The sequence below is a fragment of the Lithobates pipiens genome, unplaced genomic scaffold (genome assembly GCF_037356315.1).
Source record: "Lithobates pipiens isolate NorthernLeopardFrog02 unplaced genomic scaffold, aLitPip1_a1.2 Scaffold_18, whole genome shotgun sequence".
In the NCBI taxonomy this organism is placed as follows: Eukaryota; Metazoa; Chordata; class Amphibia; order Anura; family Ranidae; genus Lithobates; species Lithobates pipiens.
The window spans coordinates 123450888-123472485 of record NW_027507758.1 but is presented as its reverse complement, the minus strand read 5'-3'; the positions used below and the strand labels follow the sequence as shown (position 1 = coordinate 123472485).

The window sequence follows — 21598 nt, the reverse complement described above, 5'->3', positions numbered from 1 at the left end:
AAAATGCACCTGAAATATGCGTCAACTGCAACGGTGTGAATCAGGCCTTAGAAAGCACACAAGACACTTTTGCAAAATCTGTGCCAAGGTCTCTCTGTACACCAAGATAGTTGGTATTGTTTAGCTCCACTTTCATAAGATAGCAACTGTTAGTATTTTATTTTAATTTGACACAAGCGTTGTGTGTCACAATGTAAAAGTGGCACATTTTAGAACTACCTAAACGAGCCAGAAGCAAAACTGTTGCAGATGCAACATGAATATGGAGCCCATTAACAATAGCAATGAATACAAGAAAAGTGGTACAGCAGCTTTACTGAATTTGTCACCCATATTAGTTTGCAACTTACAATTGAGTAATACAGAGTGTGGCCATGCTTGCCTGTGCAAAGGAGGAAGTGGTTGGACCACACATTAGGTTATCCAGGAAGTGAAGATTATGGAACACTGCCACCCTGTGGGGAGGAGAGGGTAAGCTGTGCAGTGAAAGCTGCCGTTTCTATATCTGTATAGGATTAGAAAACATTGGAAACTGGTAAAATTGGAGTCAGGCTGTAATTTTAAGGAATTTGCTTTGCCTACTAGCAGGTTTCTGCTTCCAGCTGCAGCACAGCATTAACCGGCATAGAGATAATTGTTTCTGCCTGTGGATAGCCAAACATTGATCTAAATCTAGGTCTTGGCTGATAATGTGAGAATAGACAAAGTCCATATGCTACGTACGGTCTTCATTCTAAATACTAAGAAATACAACAAAAGCAAAGCTTGGACATAAGAGGAGGGAGGGGAGGGAACTATCCTGCTACTTGACTCATGCACGCGGTGCCTAAAGTTGATGTTCTGAAAAGCTTATAGTTATTGCATTGCTGCTTGCCCAACCCCTTTTGCATTTTCTACTGCAACACTGCATTACTGCCCATGAACCTAAACCTTCCAGTGAGATAGTGGATAAATCCATCTACAGACCTTCTGGCTAAATATATATTTTTTATAATAAAAAGGAATGCCGAGAATGCCATCAGATGAGCGTGCTCTCAGCCTTAAAGGGTCACCAAATCCACATCATAAAAAAACAAATCAGTAAATGGTTGTACATGCTGTTCATACTCGGTCACTATGAATTATTTTTTTTACAGAAAATTAAACACCTGGTTGGTCCTGCTGTTCTCTAATCGCCTTCAGTTCACGTCCCCAGTGCTCATCTTTAATTTGCGTTTCCATGCTGGGCATTTCCTCCCCATCACATCTGAGCAGCCCATGTGGGCATATACGGAGTGATAAATGGGACAGCCTACTCCCTCTTCCCTCCTCCATGCCCACTAACCAGCTAAACACAATAGGGGTGAGATACTACATGTAGATTGCTAAAAGGCTTCACCCCTCCTGCTTATTCTTAGACACAGGCTGGAGTGGCATGACACCGCCTGCGACTGGCAGAAGCCTACCCATACCATGTTATTAGCAAAAAATAATCATTTTATTTCAAATATATATTTGTATGCCAATTTAAAAATACAGAGTATAATACTATTTTGAACATGTGACCAGCAGCAGAGGACTAGAGGCTCCTCCTGTTTCCCTGCAGACAGTGAAAGACCCAGGTCATGTGATATCAATTAGGAAAGAAAAAAAAAAAAATAGTACTTTGATTTTTTTTCTAAAATAATTGCAGTGCCATCATCCATTTACAGAAAGAAGAGACAAGGTAAATTAAACAGTGTGCATTTTGTATCACTTTAAAATCTCCTACAGAGATGGACTGTATTCGGTCTGCCTCTTGCCATTCCCAACAGGACTCCACCATTTGATTTATATGATCTAGCCACTGATGTTTCTAGGTTAGAGGTCTACTATACAAATGTTACTACTGAAAGCTCATGACCGTGGATTATATGGTTTTACCACAAGGCATTTTAAATGTTAACATGTAAAATAAAATATAAATATGTAATTTATCACTAAAAAATAAATAAAAACACAACCAAAAGTAGGGGGGAGTAGTTTATTTTTATTGTCATGTTTGAAAGATGGATATACAAAAAATAGACTGAATATATGACTTACATTATAGTAGGATTTATTTGGCAGTACATTAGGACATGACATACAGTAGACTTACAAAATAGTTCATATGGGTGATGGGGTGGGGGGGGAGGGGGAGAAGAGCTCTAAAAATAAATGAAAAGCATAATAAAAGATTATCAGCACAAGACGATTTTAATTCTGAAGATTTTAAACGGTTCCTGAGGCAATTATGAAAGAATACTTTTTCTGACAAAAAAAAAAAAGCCTGAACTTTAGCAGCCATAGGATTTTATGCAATAGTCAAAAAAGATTAATTGTTTTTGCTTCAGAATACCTTCTCTGAAATAAACCTACACCCACTCTCCTACTTGCTGTGTAAAATAAAAGATGACTAAAGTCATTCCATATTGGATAGGCCATCAAATGATTTTTCTTGCATGTTTGTGCCTATAGGGAAGGGAGGTAGGAGTTGTGCAGGTGCTGGCTGTCTCAAATAAAACAATGAATGGCCAGAAAAATCCATCCTGGCCATCAATCTTTCCCTGAGCAGGCTTAGCCATGGTCATGAAGGTGCCTAAAATAGGAACATTCCCCCCCAATTTGATCATGAATGACTGGGCCAAGCAGATGTTCCCCTAGGTCTGTAGGTCAGAGAGGTACTTGTGTGAACCGATATCAGTTTTCACCTGCAGATGAAACTGGAAACGAGGGCTTCGGTTCCATGAGGAAATGCAAACTGGTGTGCAACTATCAAGATTAGGAGGAAAGGGGTTTTGAAATTTAAATTACGTAAACCCTATACCTGTGGGAATAGGTTTTTTGTTTTACTATTGGCCATTTTAGAGGTCACATCTGTATGTTATGGACACAGACATAACATGCCAAGACATTAATCTATAGTTAATGGGATGGATGTCCCAATCTGAATTTATATTTAGAGTTTCCTGATAAATTAAGGGAAGTTGGGGATCTATCCAAATATTGTTCTGAACATTAATGGCAACTTACCCTTTAAGTCTCCACGGGAGACAGTTTACCTTTGTATTCCAGATAGAAATTAAAATCTTTATCTGCGTTGAAAGCAGATTATGAAGTGTTGGCAAGCCCACAGAAAACAAGGCTTTAGTTTACTACCCAGGAAAAACTAACAACCCAGATAGTGAGGTAAATTAAATCAATACAAGTTGGAACACAAATCTGATTCCAGAACAAAAAAGGACACAGACACACAAAACAAAAGGCTCTCAACAGCTTTGCATACAAATACAACATAATTTTTCTTTGTTTTTAAATATTTTAAACAATTTTGAGAATACACTGACTGAAAAAAGAAAAACAGAACACAACATCATAAATGGAAAAAAAAAAATATTACAATTACTTTTTTTTTACTTTTTACGTTTTTTTGCAAAAAAGAAAAGTGAAAGGGGACTTTAAAAAGACTAAAATTGTGTGCAGAAAGTGTTGGCAGTACACCGCTTTGGGCTGGAAACAGGAGGTGGTTTGCATCCCTACCATTCTTCGATGATGCATACAAACCAGCATGTATAAGCAGCTATGCACGGGCATTTGTCAAAAAAATACCTTGTGAGCTGCTCGGTTATTGCTTCAGACATCCAGAAGAGTGGAGTTACCGGTTTAATGTAAGTCTAATAGAATTTTTAGCCAATCGCACTCTACTGGTTGGTACAGGTGAAGATGCATCAGGCAGCTCGTTACTCTGTAGCCTCTAAACATGACGGAAAGAAAGAAAGAAGAAAAAAAAAAAAAGTTACAATGGTAGATTACACAGCATTTTAAAAAGTTACTGAACTGTATACTTCAGGAGTCTATATGTAACAAAAGCAGGGGAATCGCTGTTCTATTAGAATAACTAAAGTCAAACAGTTTCAAGTTACAGTAGATCCAGTAAGCAAATATTGTAAATCTGTTTATTAAAAACTGAAAGACACACGCTTTTACTTCTAAAATCATTTTATACTCCATACTCATGACTACCTGGGCTGCCACCTTTAGGTGAATGGACACCATCCCAAAGAAAGGCAGGAGCCCTAACCTAGGCATAACCGCTCCCAGATCAGCCAAGCCTCAGTTTTGTAGCAATGAGAAGATAAAGGGAAGGGATTCCCCATTGTCCTTTGCTGTACTCGGATAAGGATTTTACATGCATACCAAAAATCATACATCACAGGATACTAAAGGACTTAATATTCATGACTACCTGGGATGTCTCAAAAGCACTGAGCATGAGAAGTGGGCAACAAGGTCAAACACACCCACAACTCAAAAATCGAACGGTGGGATCCCACTACAAAGCCATCAGAAATACCTTTAACAAAGATAAAATATATTGTATAACTGGTAGAACTTAGTAAGTTTTAGAGAAGACCAGGTAACAGTCTTAACACTTGATCAGAGGCTTGATGCTGAAACAACCAGGAAGCACTGACACAACTGACGGAATGGGCCTCGACCAGGATAACAGACCTAGGAATCAGCTGCCAAATCTACCTAGAAATAGTGGATCAAGAAGCAGGCTGACTTGCAAGGAGAACAGGGAATCAGACTGTCAAACACAAAGCTGAGGACTTCAGATAAACTCAAATATCAGAGTGAAGCACCATCTTTGGATTAGGACAAAAAGATGGCAACACAATGTCCCGATTTAGCTAGAAGAAACCACCTTCGGTAAGAAAGGGATAAAAGGCCTCAATACAACATTATCTTGATAAAGAACAAGGAATGGTTCCTTGTAGGAAAGCACAACCAGCTCCAAGGGATCATGCAAGCTGAAGTAATGGCAAACGAAAGATAACCTTGCGCAACAAGGGAATCTCTTGGAAAGGTTCAAAAAGCAGACAAGAACAAATTAACTTCCCATGGAGACAAGGAGGGTTGCGTATGCAGAGAAATCTGTGTGAAACGCTGTATAAAGGCTTTTTACCAAGAAACTAAATGGGCTAGGCCTTTGAAAACAGAACGTCCCCTGAAAGTAAGCATTTTCTTGTCCAGAGGAGGGTAAGGATTACAGTTAGAAGCATCTCTATGCCTCAGGCTTCAACAGCAATGCTGTCAAGGCCCGTGACCATGAAAAGCAGGATGAAGGATGGGAACCTGCAACAGCAAATTTGGGTTTATCTGCCAAAAGATTTAGTATGTGTATACCACGTTCTTGACCAAGCAGGTGAGAACACATACTTGAATGCCCTCAACCTTACCATGTACAACAGGCGAGGAAGAAGCTGCAGTGGAGGAAAGGCAGAGAAAAAACAATCCCAAAGAGTCACCAGGGCAGCTACCACATGTATGTGGGGTTCCCTGGTTCAGGACACAACCCTATTCAGTTTGCAGTTGAATCTAGACACCAACAGATCCACAGCTGGTGTGCCCCCCAAAAAAAATAAAAAATGTAATTAAATCTGTCAGAGAACTTGGGAGGTCAGTTGTTCTTATGGCACTGGGACTTAGAGCCTTAGGGTTTGCTGCTTACGAAAGAAACTACTTTGATTACGGAGGAGTCAACTCTTTTACCCAATGTCACCTTCTGGATGATGGTATTCAAAGATGGCTCAAATAAGAATCACTCTCAAAAGGGCAGGCTCTTGTTTGTTTCTTGCAGAAAAGTTCCTCCGACCAACACTTGAGCCATAGGTTCCTTCTCGCGTGGACAGATATGGTGTCTACCTGTGAAAGTTGTTTATAGAATCTTCCCAGGCATCCACTGAGAAACTTGATGCGGTCTGAAAATCTTACAGAACTGCCAGGTGGCAGGATTCCTCCGGGTTTGATTCTTTGGAACAGAGCATACGCTTAACCCAAACATTAAGGGCTTCACAAACTTAAAGAGGGTCTCTAATATCTTACCCGTGGCATCTTTAACCACCTCACGCCCGCCGTCACATGACGTGACGGACTTTGAGCAGGGATATCTGAATGATGCCTTTACTAGACATCATTCAGATATTGCCATTTTCACCTGCCGATTCCCTACACCACAAGAAGGATCATAGTGGCCGTTCCGCTGTTTAATCGTTCTCTTACAGGAGGCGAGGGAGGACATGCCCCCCCCCCCCCCCGCCCCCCCCCGCCCCCAACTCCCTCTGGTGCTTCTACCGGCTCACCGCTATGATCGGTGAGTCGGACACAGGGTCTGCTGGCCCAGAATGTTGATCATAGAGATTGGAGTCTCTATATCGGAGGAGGCCGGGCGCGATGTTATGATGTCAAGCCCAGCCTCTGCATTCAAAAAAAACAGCTTATTGACCACACATCTCACTATAAAGAGGACCTGTCATTACAAGGGATTTTTACACATTCTTTGTAATAGGAATAAAAGTGATAAAAAAAAGGGTCAAAATATAAACAAGAAAGTATAATGAATGAAAAAAAAAAAAAAAAAAAAAAAAAAAAAAAGAAACAAAAAAAGTAAGATGATTTTTAGATGTAGGAGAGAAATGTCAGAATTGGCCTGGGTGGCAAGTGGTTAAAGATCGGGACCTTCAACCACCAGGTCTGTTGGGGTCTTATTCAAATAGGAGTCAAAAGCTGGAGAACCCAATTTCTTGTAAGACTCCTGCCTGGGGTACTGCTGAGAAAATTGTGTCAAAGGTGAAAATACCTTCCCTAGGTGAGCCTAATCAACATACACCACATCCTGCAAGCCAGGGTGAATGGGAAACTTCAAGTTAGGGTGCACCCTGTCTGCAAGTAAGCCCACAACAGTCTTCTGTGTCAGACACAGCCCCAGACCTTGAGATTTCCCCTGGGAGGACACTTCCACAAATTATTTCCGATATTCCCCCTGGAAGCGTAGGGGCTCCCTGGCAAAGCAGATTGCCAATAAGCTGAAAGGGTAGGGTGAGGTACGTACACACCTTGAAAGTCTTCCTGAGTGAAAAAAAAAAAAAAAAAAAAAAAAAAAATAGATACGATAGCTACCATGCAGAAGTTCTGGACTCAAATTAAGACATTTGGAGGTTTGTGATCTAGAATGGGGCAAATGCATCCTTTGAGATTTGGAACAGAGGATGAGAGAGTCAGAAAATATCTGGTATACGAGATGCTTCTACACAGGTTTTTTTTTAAGACATGCAATCCAGTTTTATATTCACTGGACATAGAACGAGCATTAACGCCTAACGCTGCACTGATGATCAGCACACTCACACCACTGAAAGAGGGGCAAGCGCACATCAGTCAATAGTTTTGAATGGGCATGACCAGTGCTGAACAGAGTGGAGTCGGTTGTGAAGTAAAAAGTAAATGTGTTGCTGGGGATGAGATGGTCATCCGATTTTCCAGCCTGCATCCCTTTTGGCACTTTTCTATGCGCCAATTTGTGCAAGAGCTTTTAACTAATGGAATAGAAGTATGTCAAGAGGAAAATCCACCGTCAGGTGCTTTCAGGAAAAAGTTATTCTGATTTCACGGCACTGTTCACGATGAAAAAATTATGAATAGGAAATTGCACCCTTTTTGAAGTTATTTTGACTAATAGAAGTGTGCCATTGTCGGTCAAACACACCAAATAAAAAATGACTTTGGTAATCACTGTAAAATCCTTTTCTCAGAGTTTGAGGGATACGGCAATAAAATAAAACAAGGTTATATTGCCACATATTGCCAGACTAATGAACACTGGGCACATAGAAATCTGAAGGCTAGAACCCATGAAGCTTTAACACTTCTCAGTTGTAGCAAGCAGTTCCAAGACAGAATCAGAGAATGAGGAAGGGAGCCATATTCCTCAATATATACCGAAAAAAAAAGGAGCAGGGATATGCAATTAGCGGATCTTCAGCTGTTGCAGAACTACAATTCCCATGAGGCATAGCAAGACTGACAGCCACAAGCATGACACCCAGATGCAGAGGCATGATGGGACTTGTAGTTTTGCAACAGCTGGAGGTCCACTAATTACATATCCCTGCACTAGAGCAAGGCCACTTTTAGAACCTTCTGACCAAAAACTAGCATCTACAGAGGCACACACACTGATCTGTAAAACTTGGAGAATGTATACCTTTCAGATCGGAGACAGAGGCCAGATGATGAAAAGCCCAAGAAGCACTCCCTGCCCTAGTAAGGTAGGCTTTAAAATGGGAAAGTTAGCTTTTTTATCCCACAACTCATTGGCCTGCACAGTCATAGGCCTGATCTGTCAAATCCACATATATAAAAATAGTGGCAATGGAAGCTAGAGAACCTTTTTTTTTTTTATTTTTTTTTTTTTTTATTTTTTTTTAGGGACTTCTGGAACAATCAGGGATTCAGTTTGCCTAAAAGTTGCTGAAAAGTTAACCCCGATTGACCCTCACCACATCCAGCCAACATGGGGAGCAAAAATGCAGACTGCTTAGAGTAAATAGGAGGTCCTAGGTCTCAAAACAACTGACTTTATGCAAGATGAAATTGAGCATCTTAAACTCCTAAACCCTTCTGGCTGAAGCAATGGTCACAAGCAAGCTACCTGAAGGGATATCAAAGAAACGTCCTGAATCTATTCGTATGGGGGGTCTTTGTAACACCGATAATACTAGATTTAAAACCCTGAAATAAAAGGCCCAACAGTGGGAGGTCTGTGTGTAACCCTTTGAATGGACGTAGGAGTCAGCAGAGGGGGTGGGAGGAGGAGAACAAGACCATCCAATTCAACCCATTAAAACAAACACTACACAGTATACCCACAATCGATCCAGAGGAAGGCAAATATATCCCCCCCCCCCCCAAAATAAAGCATGACCCAATTTGCTGCAGTGGGGGAAAAAAATAAATAAAAAAAATTCCTTCCGGATCCCCCCAGAGGCATTGGAAAAGAATTCAGGGGGTCTTTAAAGAAATGAACTGAGATGGCCAGAACCAGCTCCCAAGGAAGTCTATTCCACATTTTCACAGCTTTTACTGTGAAGAAGCCCCTTCTTATTTCGAAGTTACATTTTTTTTTTTTCCTCCAGACGTAGCGTGCCCCCTTGACCTAATTCCACACCAAGTTCATTATAAGGACCACTTATTTGTTTACCGTATCCCCCTTAATCTCTTCTCAAGAGAATACATTCAGTTCCTCCAATCTTTCCTCATGGCGGAGCTTTTCCTTGTCTCTTATCAGTTTAGCTGCCCTTCTCCAGTTCCTGGCTATCCTTTTTGTGAACTGGTGCCCAAAACTGAACTGCATATTCCAGATGAGGTCTTATTTGTACAGGGGCAAAAATTACCTCCCTCTCTGGAGTCCATACCCCTCAATAAAAAGGAAGGATTTTGCTCGCTTTGGAAACCGCAGCTTGGCATTGCAGGCCATTAAGCCTATGATCTACCAGAACCTTCACCATCGATTCCCCCCCGTTGTATTCCACCTAGTATGTATGATGCATGCATATTTTATACTCCCACGTGCACAACTTTAAATCTCATTTGCCACACAGTTGAACAGTGCACTGAGGTCGGCTTGTAAATTGAAGACATTTTAATCCCAGACCCAATATCATTTATAAAGTTAAAAAGTAAGGGTCCCAATACTGAACCCTGGGGTACACCAAGGTACACATTTGATGACAAACCTTGCAGGAAGTATATTAAACTTTAAGCAAGGTTGCGATAACTGAATATTAAACTCCCCTGTCTCAGAACCTGGGTTTCAACAGTCAAGCTGCTAAAACCTGGCACAAAGGTGTATAGCCAGCCTTAATGAGCAGTACCTGGGATCTGCCACGTTCAATAGTCGGAATTGGCATAGCTTCTGTAGCACCTAGTCTTTCCTACAGAAGAAAGAAAAATCAATGGCAGTGAGAAGTAGGTTTATGCTACTAGGGAAAAAAAATAAAAAAAATTAAAAAAAATTAAAAAAACAAATTCAAAATCGGTCTTACCACAGATCTCCGTTCGTCCTGCTCGGGGAAAGGCGGCTCCACAAAGGCAGAATCTGACAATCCTGGAATCTAGAGAAGATACCAAGGAACAAGATCAGGACACAGTAACTTCAAAGACTTCTGCTATACATGGAAGTCTGTAGTTATTCCTTTGCTGCTATGTTAAGGAAACTTTTTTTTTTTTTTTTTTTTTAAATAAGGTAAACCCTAGTCAGGATGAAAACTGCTAGAAAAATTATGCATCTGATTATATGTCCTTGAATTTTGTTTTTAAAAATTTTGAAAGACGTGCATCTATGCCCGGAAGTGGGAGCAAAATACCTGTATTAGACAGGCATCTGCTCTCCCCTCCCCCCTGAAAGGTGCTAAATGTGACACCGGAAAAGGGGGGCTCCAAAAAGCGGAAGTTCCATTTTTGTTTAGAACTCCACTTTAACTGCTTCATCAGTGATTTATGAATGAGTAAAGGATGAGAGAGATGAGAGCTGAAATCAATACCAACCAATTATTTCGATTTTATTTTTTCGTAGTTTTAATATATTGGCTTGTATACATCTATATTCAATTTTTTTGTTCTCATTTCATTTTTACTTTATTCGTCAGTTTTTTTTGTTCCATATTTAGTATTTTTCACATTTTCTAAAATTACGCTTTTTTTCCATAAAAAAAAAAAAAATCTTGATATTCAGATTGGCAACATTTACAATCCTAACTTTATAAATTTGATTTACACTATATTACCAAAAGTATTGGGACACCTGCCTTTACATGCACATGAAATTTAATGGCATCCCAGTCTTAGTCTGTAGGGTTCAATATTGAGTTAGTCCACCCTTTGCATCTATTACAGCTGCAACTCTTCTGGGAAAGCGGTTCACAAGGTTTAGGAGTGTGTCTATGTGAATGTTTGACCATTCTTCCAGAAGCACATTTGTGAGGTCAGGCACTGATGTGGAGAAGGCCTGACTCGCAGTCTCTGCTCCAATTCACCCCGAAAGTGTTCTATTTGGGTTGAGGTCAAGACTCTGCAGGCCAGTCAAGTTCCTTCACCCACAACTCACTCATCTATGTCTTTACAGACCTAGTTTGTACACTGGTGCGCAAGCCATGTTGGAACAGGAAGGGGCCAACCCCAAACTCTTCCCACAAAGTTGGGAGAATGAAATTGCCCAAAATGTCTTGGTATGCTGACGCCTTAAGTATTCCTTCATTTGAACTAAGGGGCGAAGCCCAACCTCTGAAACCCCCCCACACCATAATCCTCCCCTCCACCAAATGATTTGGACCAGGGCACAAAGCAAGGTCCATAAAGACATGGATGAGCGAGTTTGGGGTGGAGGAACGTGACTGGCCTCCACAGAGTCCTGACCTCAACCTGATAGAACACTTTTGGGATGAATTAGAGTGGAGACTGCAAGCCAGGCCTTCTTCATCCATATCAGTGCCTGACCTCACAAATGCGCTTCTGGAAGAATGGTCAAACATTCCCATAGACACTCCTAAAACTTGTGAACAGCCTTCCCAGAAGAGTTGAATCGGTTATTGCTGCAAAGGGTGGGTCAAGTTAATATTGGACCCTACGGATTGGGATGCCATTAAAAGTTTGTGAAGGCAGGCGTCCCAATACTTTTGGTAATATAGTGTACATCTTGTGCACACATTTTTGTAGTGTCAAGTTATAGCAGCGTTTCTCAAACTTTTCCAGTCAGGGCACCCTTGAAAAGTATTTTCAGCCTCGAGGTAAAGCTTGGTTCACATTACGGAGTGTAGGGGAGCGAGAGCAAAAATTACGTGGCTTCCCATCAGGCAGACAAAACACACTGCTCTTCAGCAGAAGCACAGAGGTGTCATTAATTTATCGGTACCCCCATGCATTAGCAAACACAGTGCGTTTGCTGTACGGCGCAAGTTTAAAAAACAAACGCATGGTTAGGGAACTAGGGTCTGGTTCTGACATCAGCGTCATTTAAGTTTAGTCCAGGTGTTTTATTCCTTCTGACAGTCTAAAAACCAAACTAGTAAGTTGACTGTTTTCTTCCCCGATTGAAGGAGAAGCTAGATTATGAATTCATTTTGGGGAGAGTGGATCGATTCAAATGTACCGCGGTGTAGAATACAGGTCAACACTAAATAATTGCAGGAAATGAAAATTATAAACGAATGTGCCACTAGAGAGCTATGGAACAATTCATTCACTAATTCCGAGTCTCCTCTCGAAGACTCCAAAAGAGTTAGGGACTAGAAAAGAAACAAAAAAAAAAACAAACACACACACACACACACACACACACTTTATAACTGCATGCAAACCTTCTGGGTGTCTTTTATACGCTTTGGAGAAAGCTCCGGAATTGGAGAATGAGGCCTTTTCGATGCAGAATTTGGGCTGATATTTAGCACCCCATTGTGCAGAGGTCCCTGAGAAATTTCTGGAGAAGCAATGCGACGTGAAACAACATTTAGGCCAACTACTGTAGGAATACTGTAACCAGTCGACAGCTGAGTCTTCACTGCCACAGCAGGATCAAGATCAGTATCTAAAAATACAAGAGGGGAGAAAAATCAATTTCTCTTGTGCCATACAGTCTTTCGCCTGGCAAATAACACATTCTGGATACAAGACATTGTAAATGCTTACTTTTTCCAAGGACAGGAATGGACTGCCCTCGATGGGTTTCTGACGGGACACTTGGTGCAGAAGTTTCCAATTCAGGGTTCCTGAAATAAGACATGAATGTATTAATGCCTGGGAACGGCTCAAGTTAATCTCTGCTATTGTTGGTAATCATTACTGTAAATCAGACTACACATTTACCAACATCGAGATAGTGAGAATACACACACACACACACACACACACACACACACACACACACACCTCTCAAATCTACTTTGGTAAGATCATTTTCTTAAAAAGCAAGAAAACAGACCATTTTAGAATCAGAGATTAGAGCTGTAGGAGATGAGATGCAGAGTTTTTTTAGCACAGGCAGCTGCATTAACAAATTTCACTTGATATATTGACAACACCAAAAAGATCAGCGATTGTGTGAGTACTAAACTTTGTGGGTTGGATGCAACTTTCTCCTCCTCGTTGATGCAGGGGTGGGGGTCCTGTTTCTGAATGACATCACAACCCCCCCCCCCCCCACGCTGTGCGTGTTACGTCATCACCTATGGCTTTGTTGTGCCGGCGTAGTGATATAAACATTGGTGGGTACACTAGGGGACATGCTGCTGGCTGGCGAGCATTCCACACTGCTCGGCTGTTGGTGTCTTCCCTCCCTTGATCACAGTGTGACGTTCGCCCCCAGTCACACTGGAGTACATGTAATCCAACATACCCAAGGAGGCATTCTAGGGTCACTTTCCTGTGGACATTGTGCACTACTTGGACCAAATTGTTCACACAGGAATTGTAGGTACTCTTGATAGACTTTTTACCACACTAGTGTCTTTCCCCTTGCACTTTGCTTAGTTCTTTCTACCTCACATACTGGTAGTCACTCCTGACCTGTGCACACCAGTATGTTTCCATTACTCCATCCACACTATTTACCCATCATCACCTAGGTCAGTGATGGCGAACCTTGGCACCCCAGATGTTTTGGAACTACATTTCCCATGATGCTCATGCACTCTTCAGTGTAGTTGAGCATCATGGGAAATGTAGTTCCAAAACATCTGGGGTGCCAAGGTTCGCCATCACTGACCTAGGTGGACACATTTATATACCATATCATGAAATAATTAGTCACCAAGTTGTACACCTTATGTGATATTTTATATACCCAATTTCATTACTTCCTATAGATGGGCCATCTATGTGACTCACACTACCCCTCATTATCCATGGGGATTTTGTCCCTGGATTTTCCTTTAGTGGTCATTCCATTGGTGTTGTGGGGGTTGCCACCTCCCGGAGCTGATGATCCTCAACTCTCCATGCCCAGGCTCATATTTGGTTTATAAGTATGAGTGAGGGGACTGGCTCCTCTATATCAATTTTTTTCTAAATAAAATTACCTAATTTAATATCCATTTAACATTTTATAGTCATCTACCCTGCAGGCACTGCAGCCACGAAACGCGTTGAGCTATTAGACGCTCCACCGCTCTACATCTTACAACTGTTACCAATATTATGTTTCATTGGATCATACCAATTTGTATTATGCTTTATTGCAGAGATACACAGCAATTAGTCTGGCGTTTTTATTATGCCAATATGCTATCATATTACCATGCATTATGTCATGGAATAAAGCTTTCCTATGTTACTAATGTTGGATAATATGTTAAGATATATGGTCATAATCCATGATATATTCACCAGACACTACTATGGCATTATGCTGTGATGCCTCCCTAGCCGCATGTTTCATATAAAGTCCCAAATCTTGCTCCTTTATATTTCAAAGTATCGGGGATGGAGGTACATTCATTTGGCCTCATATAAAGTCCCAAACTCCTTTTCCCTTTTTTGGATGTAATGTAAATTAAAATGAGCAGGGGGGAATGGGATCCTGCTGATGTTTACAGTATGGGGCAGTTCAGATCAAATATGGGGTATATCTTTTTTTGCTGGAAATGTTACTTTTTCATAAAATAAAGCAAGGGTGGTTGTTCTGACCTGTGTGCTTCTGGCATTAAAGGGCTGTTTGATCTAGATTTCTGAAAGGATGCAGTGGTCTGGTAATGAACTTCAGTATCTATACTGTCCAATCCTCCGGTAGTTATGGAAGGCACACCTGTACAGACTATCCTCTGAGTTGATGGACCAATGGTTGCTGTAGAGTCCTCTGGTATGGCATTCCTGAAACAGGTCATTTAATGTTAAGATGTATAATACAGTGGGGGGGAATGATCAAAGAAATGATCAGTCTATAATTTTAATGGTAGGGTTATTTTAAAAACCGAGACAAAAAAAAAAAAAAAATTATATATATATATATATATATATATATATATATATATATATATAATTTCAAAAAAGTTATAAATTCATTTGCATTATGGAGTGAAATTAGTATTTGACCCCTTCACAAAACATGACTTTGGTGGCAAAACCCTTGTTGGCAATCAGAGGTCGCACGTTTCTTGTAGTTGGCCACCAGGTCTGCACACATCTTAGGAAGGATATTTTCCCATGCCTCTTTGCAGATGCTCTCCAAGTCATTAAGGTTTCGAGGCTGACGTTTGATAACTCAAACCTTCAGCAGCTCCCTCCACATACTTACTATGGGCTTAAGGTATGGAGACTGGTAAGGCCACCCCAGGACCGTAATGCGCTTCTTCTCGAGCCACTCTTATGTTGCCCTGGCCGTGCGTTTTGGGTCGTCATGCTGGAATACCCATCCACAACCCATTTTCAATGCCCTGGCTGAGGGGAGGAGGTTCTAGCCCAAGATTTGATGGTACATGGCCCCGTTCATCGCCCCTTTGATGCAGTGAAGTTGTCCTGTCCTCCCAAGCAGAAAAACACCCCCAAAGCATAATGGTTCCACCTTCATGTTTGACAGGTGTTCTTTGGGGTCATAGGCAGCATTCCTCCTCCTCCAAACACGGCAAGTTGAGTTGATGCCAAAGAGCTTGATAAAAAAAAAAAAAAAAAAAAAAAAAAAAAATTTCACCCAGTTCTCCTCTGAATCATTCAGATGGGCTTTTACATGCTCTCTTGAGCAGGGGGACCTTGAGGGCACTGCAGGATTTCAGCCCTTCACAGTAGTGTGTTACTAATTGTTTTCTTGGCGACTATGGTGTCGGCTGCCTTCAGATCATTGACGAGATTCTCCTGTGTAGTTCTGGGCTGATTAATCACCCTCACCATGATCATTGAAAATCCATGAGGTGAGATCTTGGACTGAGCCTCAGACCAAGGAAGATTGACAGCTATTTTGGGTTTCTTCCATTTGTGAATAAATCACACTACCCTCTCACAAAGCTGCTTGGCGATTGTCTTGAAGCCCATTAGAGCCATGTATAGGTCTACAATCTTGACCCGACATCCTTGGACAGCTCTTTGGTTGCTTTTGTGGATGTGTGTCTTTTATATAGGTAACAAGCTGAGATTAGGTGCACTCCCTTTAACAGTGTGCTCCTAATCTCAGCTCGTTACCTGTATAGAGGAAAAAAAATAAAATAAAAAAAAAAACAAAAAGACACCTGGGAGCCATAAATCTTGCTGATAGGGGATCAAATTCTTATTTCACTCATTAAAATGAAAATCAAATTTAGAACTTGAAATGCGTTTTTCTAGATATTTTTGTTATTCTGTACCTCACTAAAATAAACCTACCATTAAAATTATAGACTGATTGCCCTCTGAAAAAGAAACTAACGTACAAAATCAGCAGGGGATCAAATACGTTTTCTCTGTACTACATAAAAGTTTGTGGCTCAAATAAGAGAAGAAATTGATTTCAATTATGAGAGGTGAAAAATGTAATTCCAAATGGGAACTGTACTGACCTCTGGGCCTCGTAGAAAGTTGGACTGTTTGATCTAGAGGATTTGTGGCAAGATGCAAGAAACTCCAAATTTGAACCAGAGTCTGTATCCTGAGAGCTGTCCAGGCAATTGCCATCCAGGGATGAACGTTTAGATAACAAACCAGAGGAGGATTTACCGATATCTGGAATACTCTGCTGCAAAGAGGAAAAAATAAAAAATTATGTGAGCATCATGGATATACCATGGACTGGTAACAGAAAATAAATTGGTCCATTTAAAACTGGAATTTCATTTTTAATAGGTGGCGCAGATAAGAATCCCCCATTATCTTTATAAATTTCCAAGACGCAGTACATGGCTTGTCAGCGCCACTTTCCTGAATGTTGGGGGCGGGGGGAGAGGGGGTATGGAGGTTTTACTTAACAGTGTAGAACAAAATTCTGCAACAGGTTTTATTTTGCGGTTGTAGGAGGTATGCAATTTATTGTGGCTGGTGAGGGTGTAAAACTGTTGTGTCCTGTCATAGTTGCGGGGAAAAAAAAAAAAACTCTTACAGGCAAACCAGCCTACCAATATTTACCCATACATGAAATCTCAGTTTTAAGTGAACTATTTAAAAACAGACTTTATGTTCACACGCTTAATGTAAATCCATTACTTTCTTTCTCTTCTGCAGCACTTCTGGAGGGAGGTACTTATAGAGCTGTTTCCGCCTCACATGTGTGGCTTCAATCTTCACATCCTTTTTCAGCATATTTATGTTATGTGCCTGTCTGTAAACTGCAATGCAAAAGATACTTCAAATTTAATCACAGGATTCCAGCACAGCTAATCACAACTGTGGAAATAAAATCAAAACAACAAAAAACTGTTTAAAACCCAAAACCCAGGTAAACAAATACACAATCAAAAATTTTATCTTTTGGAGACGTTTTACCTGCCAAGGATTTGTATTTCTGTCCAACCAATTCTGAGATTTACATTGCCCTGCATGCTTGGCGACAGGCCTTTGTCATTAAAAGTTCAGCCCCCTCCTACTTCCCCACCGTCGCCAGGCCAATTTTCAAAGCAGTGGGCTTTGTGCAGTAGGGAGCCAGCTATGAAGCTGCAAGGCTTCACTGCCGTTCCCCTTACAAGAAATAGCAGCAGCAGTACCCGAGAGCTGATTGAAAAATTGGCTGGGGTGCTGACATCGTGGGATCCCTGGACAGGTAAGTGTCCCGATATTATAAGTCAGCAACTATAATATTTGTAGATGCTGATTTAATTTTTTGGTGGGGGGGGCTGGAGCTCTGTTTTAAGTGATAAAGCCTGGCCACTTGTCATGGTTGCAATAGCAGCTGTGAGCTGGTTTTATAACGCATTTCTTGGCTTCAAATGTTATTGCTAAAGCGATCAAAAAGGCTATAATGCCAGCTGATGATTTTATGCTGAGGAAGTGCTATCCCCGCCAACCACTGTCCGGCTGACCAACGAGGAGCATGGAGGATAGATCTGCTGCCCGATATCTCCTCTGTGCAAATAGCTCGAAGCACCTGGCTCCAAGCACTTCTGGGTATACAGCTGTAACATAATAGCAGGCAGTGACTATGTACACTTCCTGTACTATCTGCTAAGGGAAAGTGCAGGAGACATTAGGGGACAATTAGTACTAGACATGCATACAATACAGAACAGGGCTGTATAAAGATCACAACACACACACACACACACACACACGCTAAAAGCATTAAGAACTTACCAGTATCTGTGAATAACTGAATGTCCTGTGTTAGATCAATGTTTACACTGTCTGTGTTCTCCACCTTCTTAAAGATTATTCCAAGAAACCACATGGACAAGTGCTCATCACTGGAAGATATACATTTTGACCACAGAAGTGTTACTATTGCATCCTTTCCAAACATACAAAGACAGAATTCATTTTCTTAATCTCTAAAAGTAGCGAACATGTTACGTGTTCCTTTGCTGGAGTACAAAGCAGTCAATTCACAATGTGCTCGCATGAAAAAGCGGTTGTTGCTCCCACTGCTTAAATGGGGGGGGGGGGGGGGGGGGGGGGGGTGGGGTTGACAGGGGTACTTTTTTTTCACTTATTGCTGTCACAAGGAATGTAAAACATACTTTGTGACAGCAATAGGCATGTGACAGGTACTCTTTATAGAGATCTACTAAGACCCAAATACCTCTTCTGATTTGATCACACCAAGATCAGCGTTTTCAAACGCTTTTGATTTTTGAACATGGCGCTGTTGATGTCTGTGTAAACCGGAAGTGCTGTCAGGTCATTGCTTCCGGGTTATCATAGCGGAGCAGGTCTTTATTTGGCCCTCCGATCAGCTGGCGGAAGTGCCGGCCGATTGGAATCCACAGAATCTATCCATCCACACATATTACATTTAATAGATCTCCGAGGGTACTAAAATTTTAAAATAACCTTTCCACCCAGCTATAAAAGTACAGGTTGCATTGTCTTGGTGATTAGAAGAGTTGTGTGTAAGTATATGGAGGGGAAGGAGGTGTCGGGGGAATTTTGGTATTGCTAAACAATTGAAAAGGATTGTTCAGTAAGAAATGTTATTTTTAAAAGCAGACCATTAAAAATTAGAAAGAAAAAAAAAAAAAAAAAAGTGCTTTGTACACAAATGATCCATCATATGTCCCTGTGACAAGGTAATAGAAAACAAAAATTTAAAATGACAAGCATGCAATATTTCAATGAATTACAGCAGCCCCCTTCGCTGGACAGGCATATCTACATCCAGAACCAGTTAGCCTTGGGGGTTGCAGAATTGAGAAGGCACACAGAAGAGGGGTTACTACAATATCTACGACTGTAAACGTTGATATTGATAAGATGACAGGAGTGACAAATTGTATATTAATCGTGTACTTTCTGAACATTTGTGATGTATAAGAAGTTTATATAATATGCAGGGTGACAAAACCAAGTAAAAATTCTCCCAACCAGTCCAACAAGGGGTCTACAGCAACATAGTTACTTACCACCTACTGTTTATATTCTCCCCCCTTTAACTGGGTGGGAAGTAGGCCTATCGTCCTGGAAGGTTTGTAGAAACACTGTTACCGGTAAGTCTAAACATAGGTTTTCTCCTCTCACCTTCCAGGATAGCAACACCCGATAGGATAATCAGGTACCACGGGCCTACCTTGGGGTGGGACCACTGCCTGTAGCACTTTTCGGCTGAAGGTTAGGTCTTGCTACAGCTCCTCCACCCGGTAGGTGTCTTGGCTGGACCAGGTAGCGGTGCTGTGAATTTGCTCCCAGGTGGCTCCCGCTTTTTCAGCCCAGGAGGTTGCCAGGGCTCTGGTCGAATGTGCTTTCAACTTTGCTGGTCCAGGGATACCTGAGCTCTCACATGCTTTAGTGATGGCTTGCCTGATCCACCTGGAGACTGAAGCTTTAGAGGCTTAAAGTCCCTTCCTTGGTCCAGAATAGAGGATCAAAAGAGGATTAGATCTCTTAAACGCTTTTGCCCCATGCAAATAATTGGAGGCATCGCCTAACATTTAAACAATGAAAATTTATTTTCCCCTTCATTCCCAGGGTTATCACAAAAAGATGGTAGAGTTATTTCCTGTGTCCTATGAAAAGATGACACCTTGGGCAAAGGATCTTGCCTGAGGGTGATCCTATCTGATAGGAGCAACAAAAAGGGTTCTTTGAAGAAACCCAGCATGTCCCCTTACCCTTCTAGTGGTGGAAATCGCCAACAGGAAGGCTAAACTTTAAAAAGGTCAAGAACTTAAAAAGAACCTCCTCTATAGGTTCACAAAGGTGTCTCGATAAGGCCTCTAGCACCCTAGTCAGGTCCCAAGATGGGAACCTCTCTTGTGACAAGGGTAGCCCACCAAAAATCTTTTAACTAAAGGTTCTTTCGCTAATCTAGCATCAAGAGAAAACGGAAAGTGCTACCACTGATACTCAAAGAGTGTTGACTGCCACACCCTTCTCTACCCCAGCCTGAAGAAATTCTAGGATTACAGGAACAGAGGTGGAAGCAACCCGCTTTTGTGTACACCAAGTAAAAAAAAGGTGTAAGCCAACAAGAACTGCCACCTTGGGGCATCCAAGCCCTATGACTCTTTCCTAGGAGAGGGAGGAGAACTTCCTTACCTGATCCTGAAACTGGAAAAAAAAAAAAAAAAAAAAAAAGTTCAATTTCTGGGCAGAAAAACATCTGGGACTATTGCCTGAAATACCTTTGGGTTCAACTCCCATTCTCCCTGTCCAATTGGTTGGCGGCTGAGGAAGTCTGCTTCCACCTTTATATGGACTACCGACAACGAGAATACCCCGTTTTCGTCCCAGACCAAGAGCTCCTTTTCTAGGTCTAGGAGGGGTTTGGACCTGGTCCCCCATTGATGGTCCAGTGCTTGCATCTGTGGTGACTTTCAGTGGATCCCACTGGGCACAAGATCTGCCCCTTTTTCCAGATTGCTTGGGGCTGACCACCATTTCAGCGAAGACTTTACCTGAGGACTATACTTTCAGCCAAGGACTCGTTCTTTGTCCCAAGGGGAAAAGTGGCAAAATTAAAAAGAAGGTCTCTTGAATGCAGTTGTGCCCAAACAAATGCTAGGATGCTGGCTGACATAAGCCCCAGGACCCAGAGGTTCTCCTGGGACACGAGGGGGCTCTCATTAACCTTTTGATGGCCACAACTACTTTCTCCAGCTTCTCATGGGAGGAAGAGCTTTTGTTGCCGTGAGTCTACCCAGTAGCCTAGATAGGTTTGGACCTGAGCTGGTTCCAGGGACGATTTCTCCATGCTCACCAGACAGCCCAGCATCTGCAGGACTGAAGTTACCTTTTGGTTATCTGGTTTCACCTGAGCAGCCGACGGGCCAAAGGTCAGTAGAACTTCCAGATAAGGTATTAGTGCTATACCCTGGAAACGCAGGTAGGCTACCGCCTCTGCTAGAATCTTTGTGAAGGTCCTTGGACTGGCCACTAGTCCAAAGGGGCGAGCCCTGAACTGCCAATGGAGAATCTCCCTCCTGAGTTACCACCTCAAATCTCAGGAATGCCTGGTGTTCCGGGTTGGTCGGGACATGCTAGTAGGCATCCTTCAGAATCAGATGTCTTAACAAGTTTTTGCACAACAAGTAAAAATACTCGCCATGGAAAACCTCTTGTATTCTAGGAATGTATTTAAGTTTCTGAGGTTTATGATAAGGCAGCATTTCCCTGAGGGTTTGGGTACCATGAACACATGGGAGTAAGGGCCTTGGTA

General features: G+C 41.7%; 1 protein-coding gene across 1 annotated transcript in view; it reads right to left on the bottom strand.

Moving 5' to 3' along the window:
• Window positions 1-1988: 1988 nt before the first annotated feature.
• The window catches only part of PAPOLG (poly(A) polymerase gamma), a 68565-nt gene continuing 48955 nt past the window's right edge, over window positions 1989-21598 (bottom strand). The window contains exons 15-23 of the mRNA XM_077486059.1: window positions 18082-18191; window positions 16999-17120; window positions 16359-16534; window positions 14521-14703; window positions 12526-12605; window positions 12198-12424; window positions 9888-9956; window positions 9717-9776; window positions 1989-3754 (exon numbers count right to left, since the gene is read on the bottom strand). Coding sequence (XP_077342185.1) covers window positions 3656-3754; window positions 9717-9776; window positions 9888-9956; window positions 12198-12424; window positions 12526-12605; window positions 14521-14703; window positions 16359-16534; window positions 16999-17120; window positions 18082-18191 — 1126 coding nt within the window. The 3' untranslated portion in view covers window positions 1989-3655. The remainder of the gene's footprint in view (window positions 3755-9716; window positions 9777-9887; window positions 9957-12197; window positions 12425-12525; window positions 12606-14520; window positions 14704-16358; window positions 16535-16998; window positions 17121-18081; window positions 18192-21598) is intronic.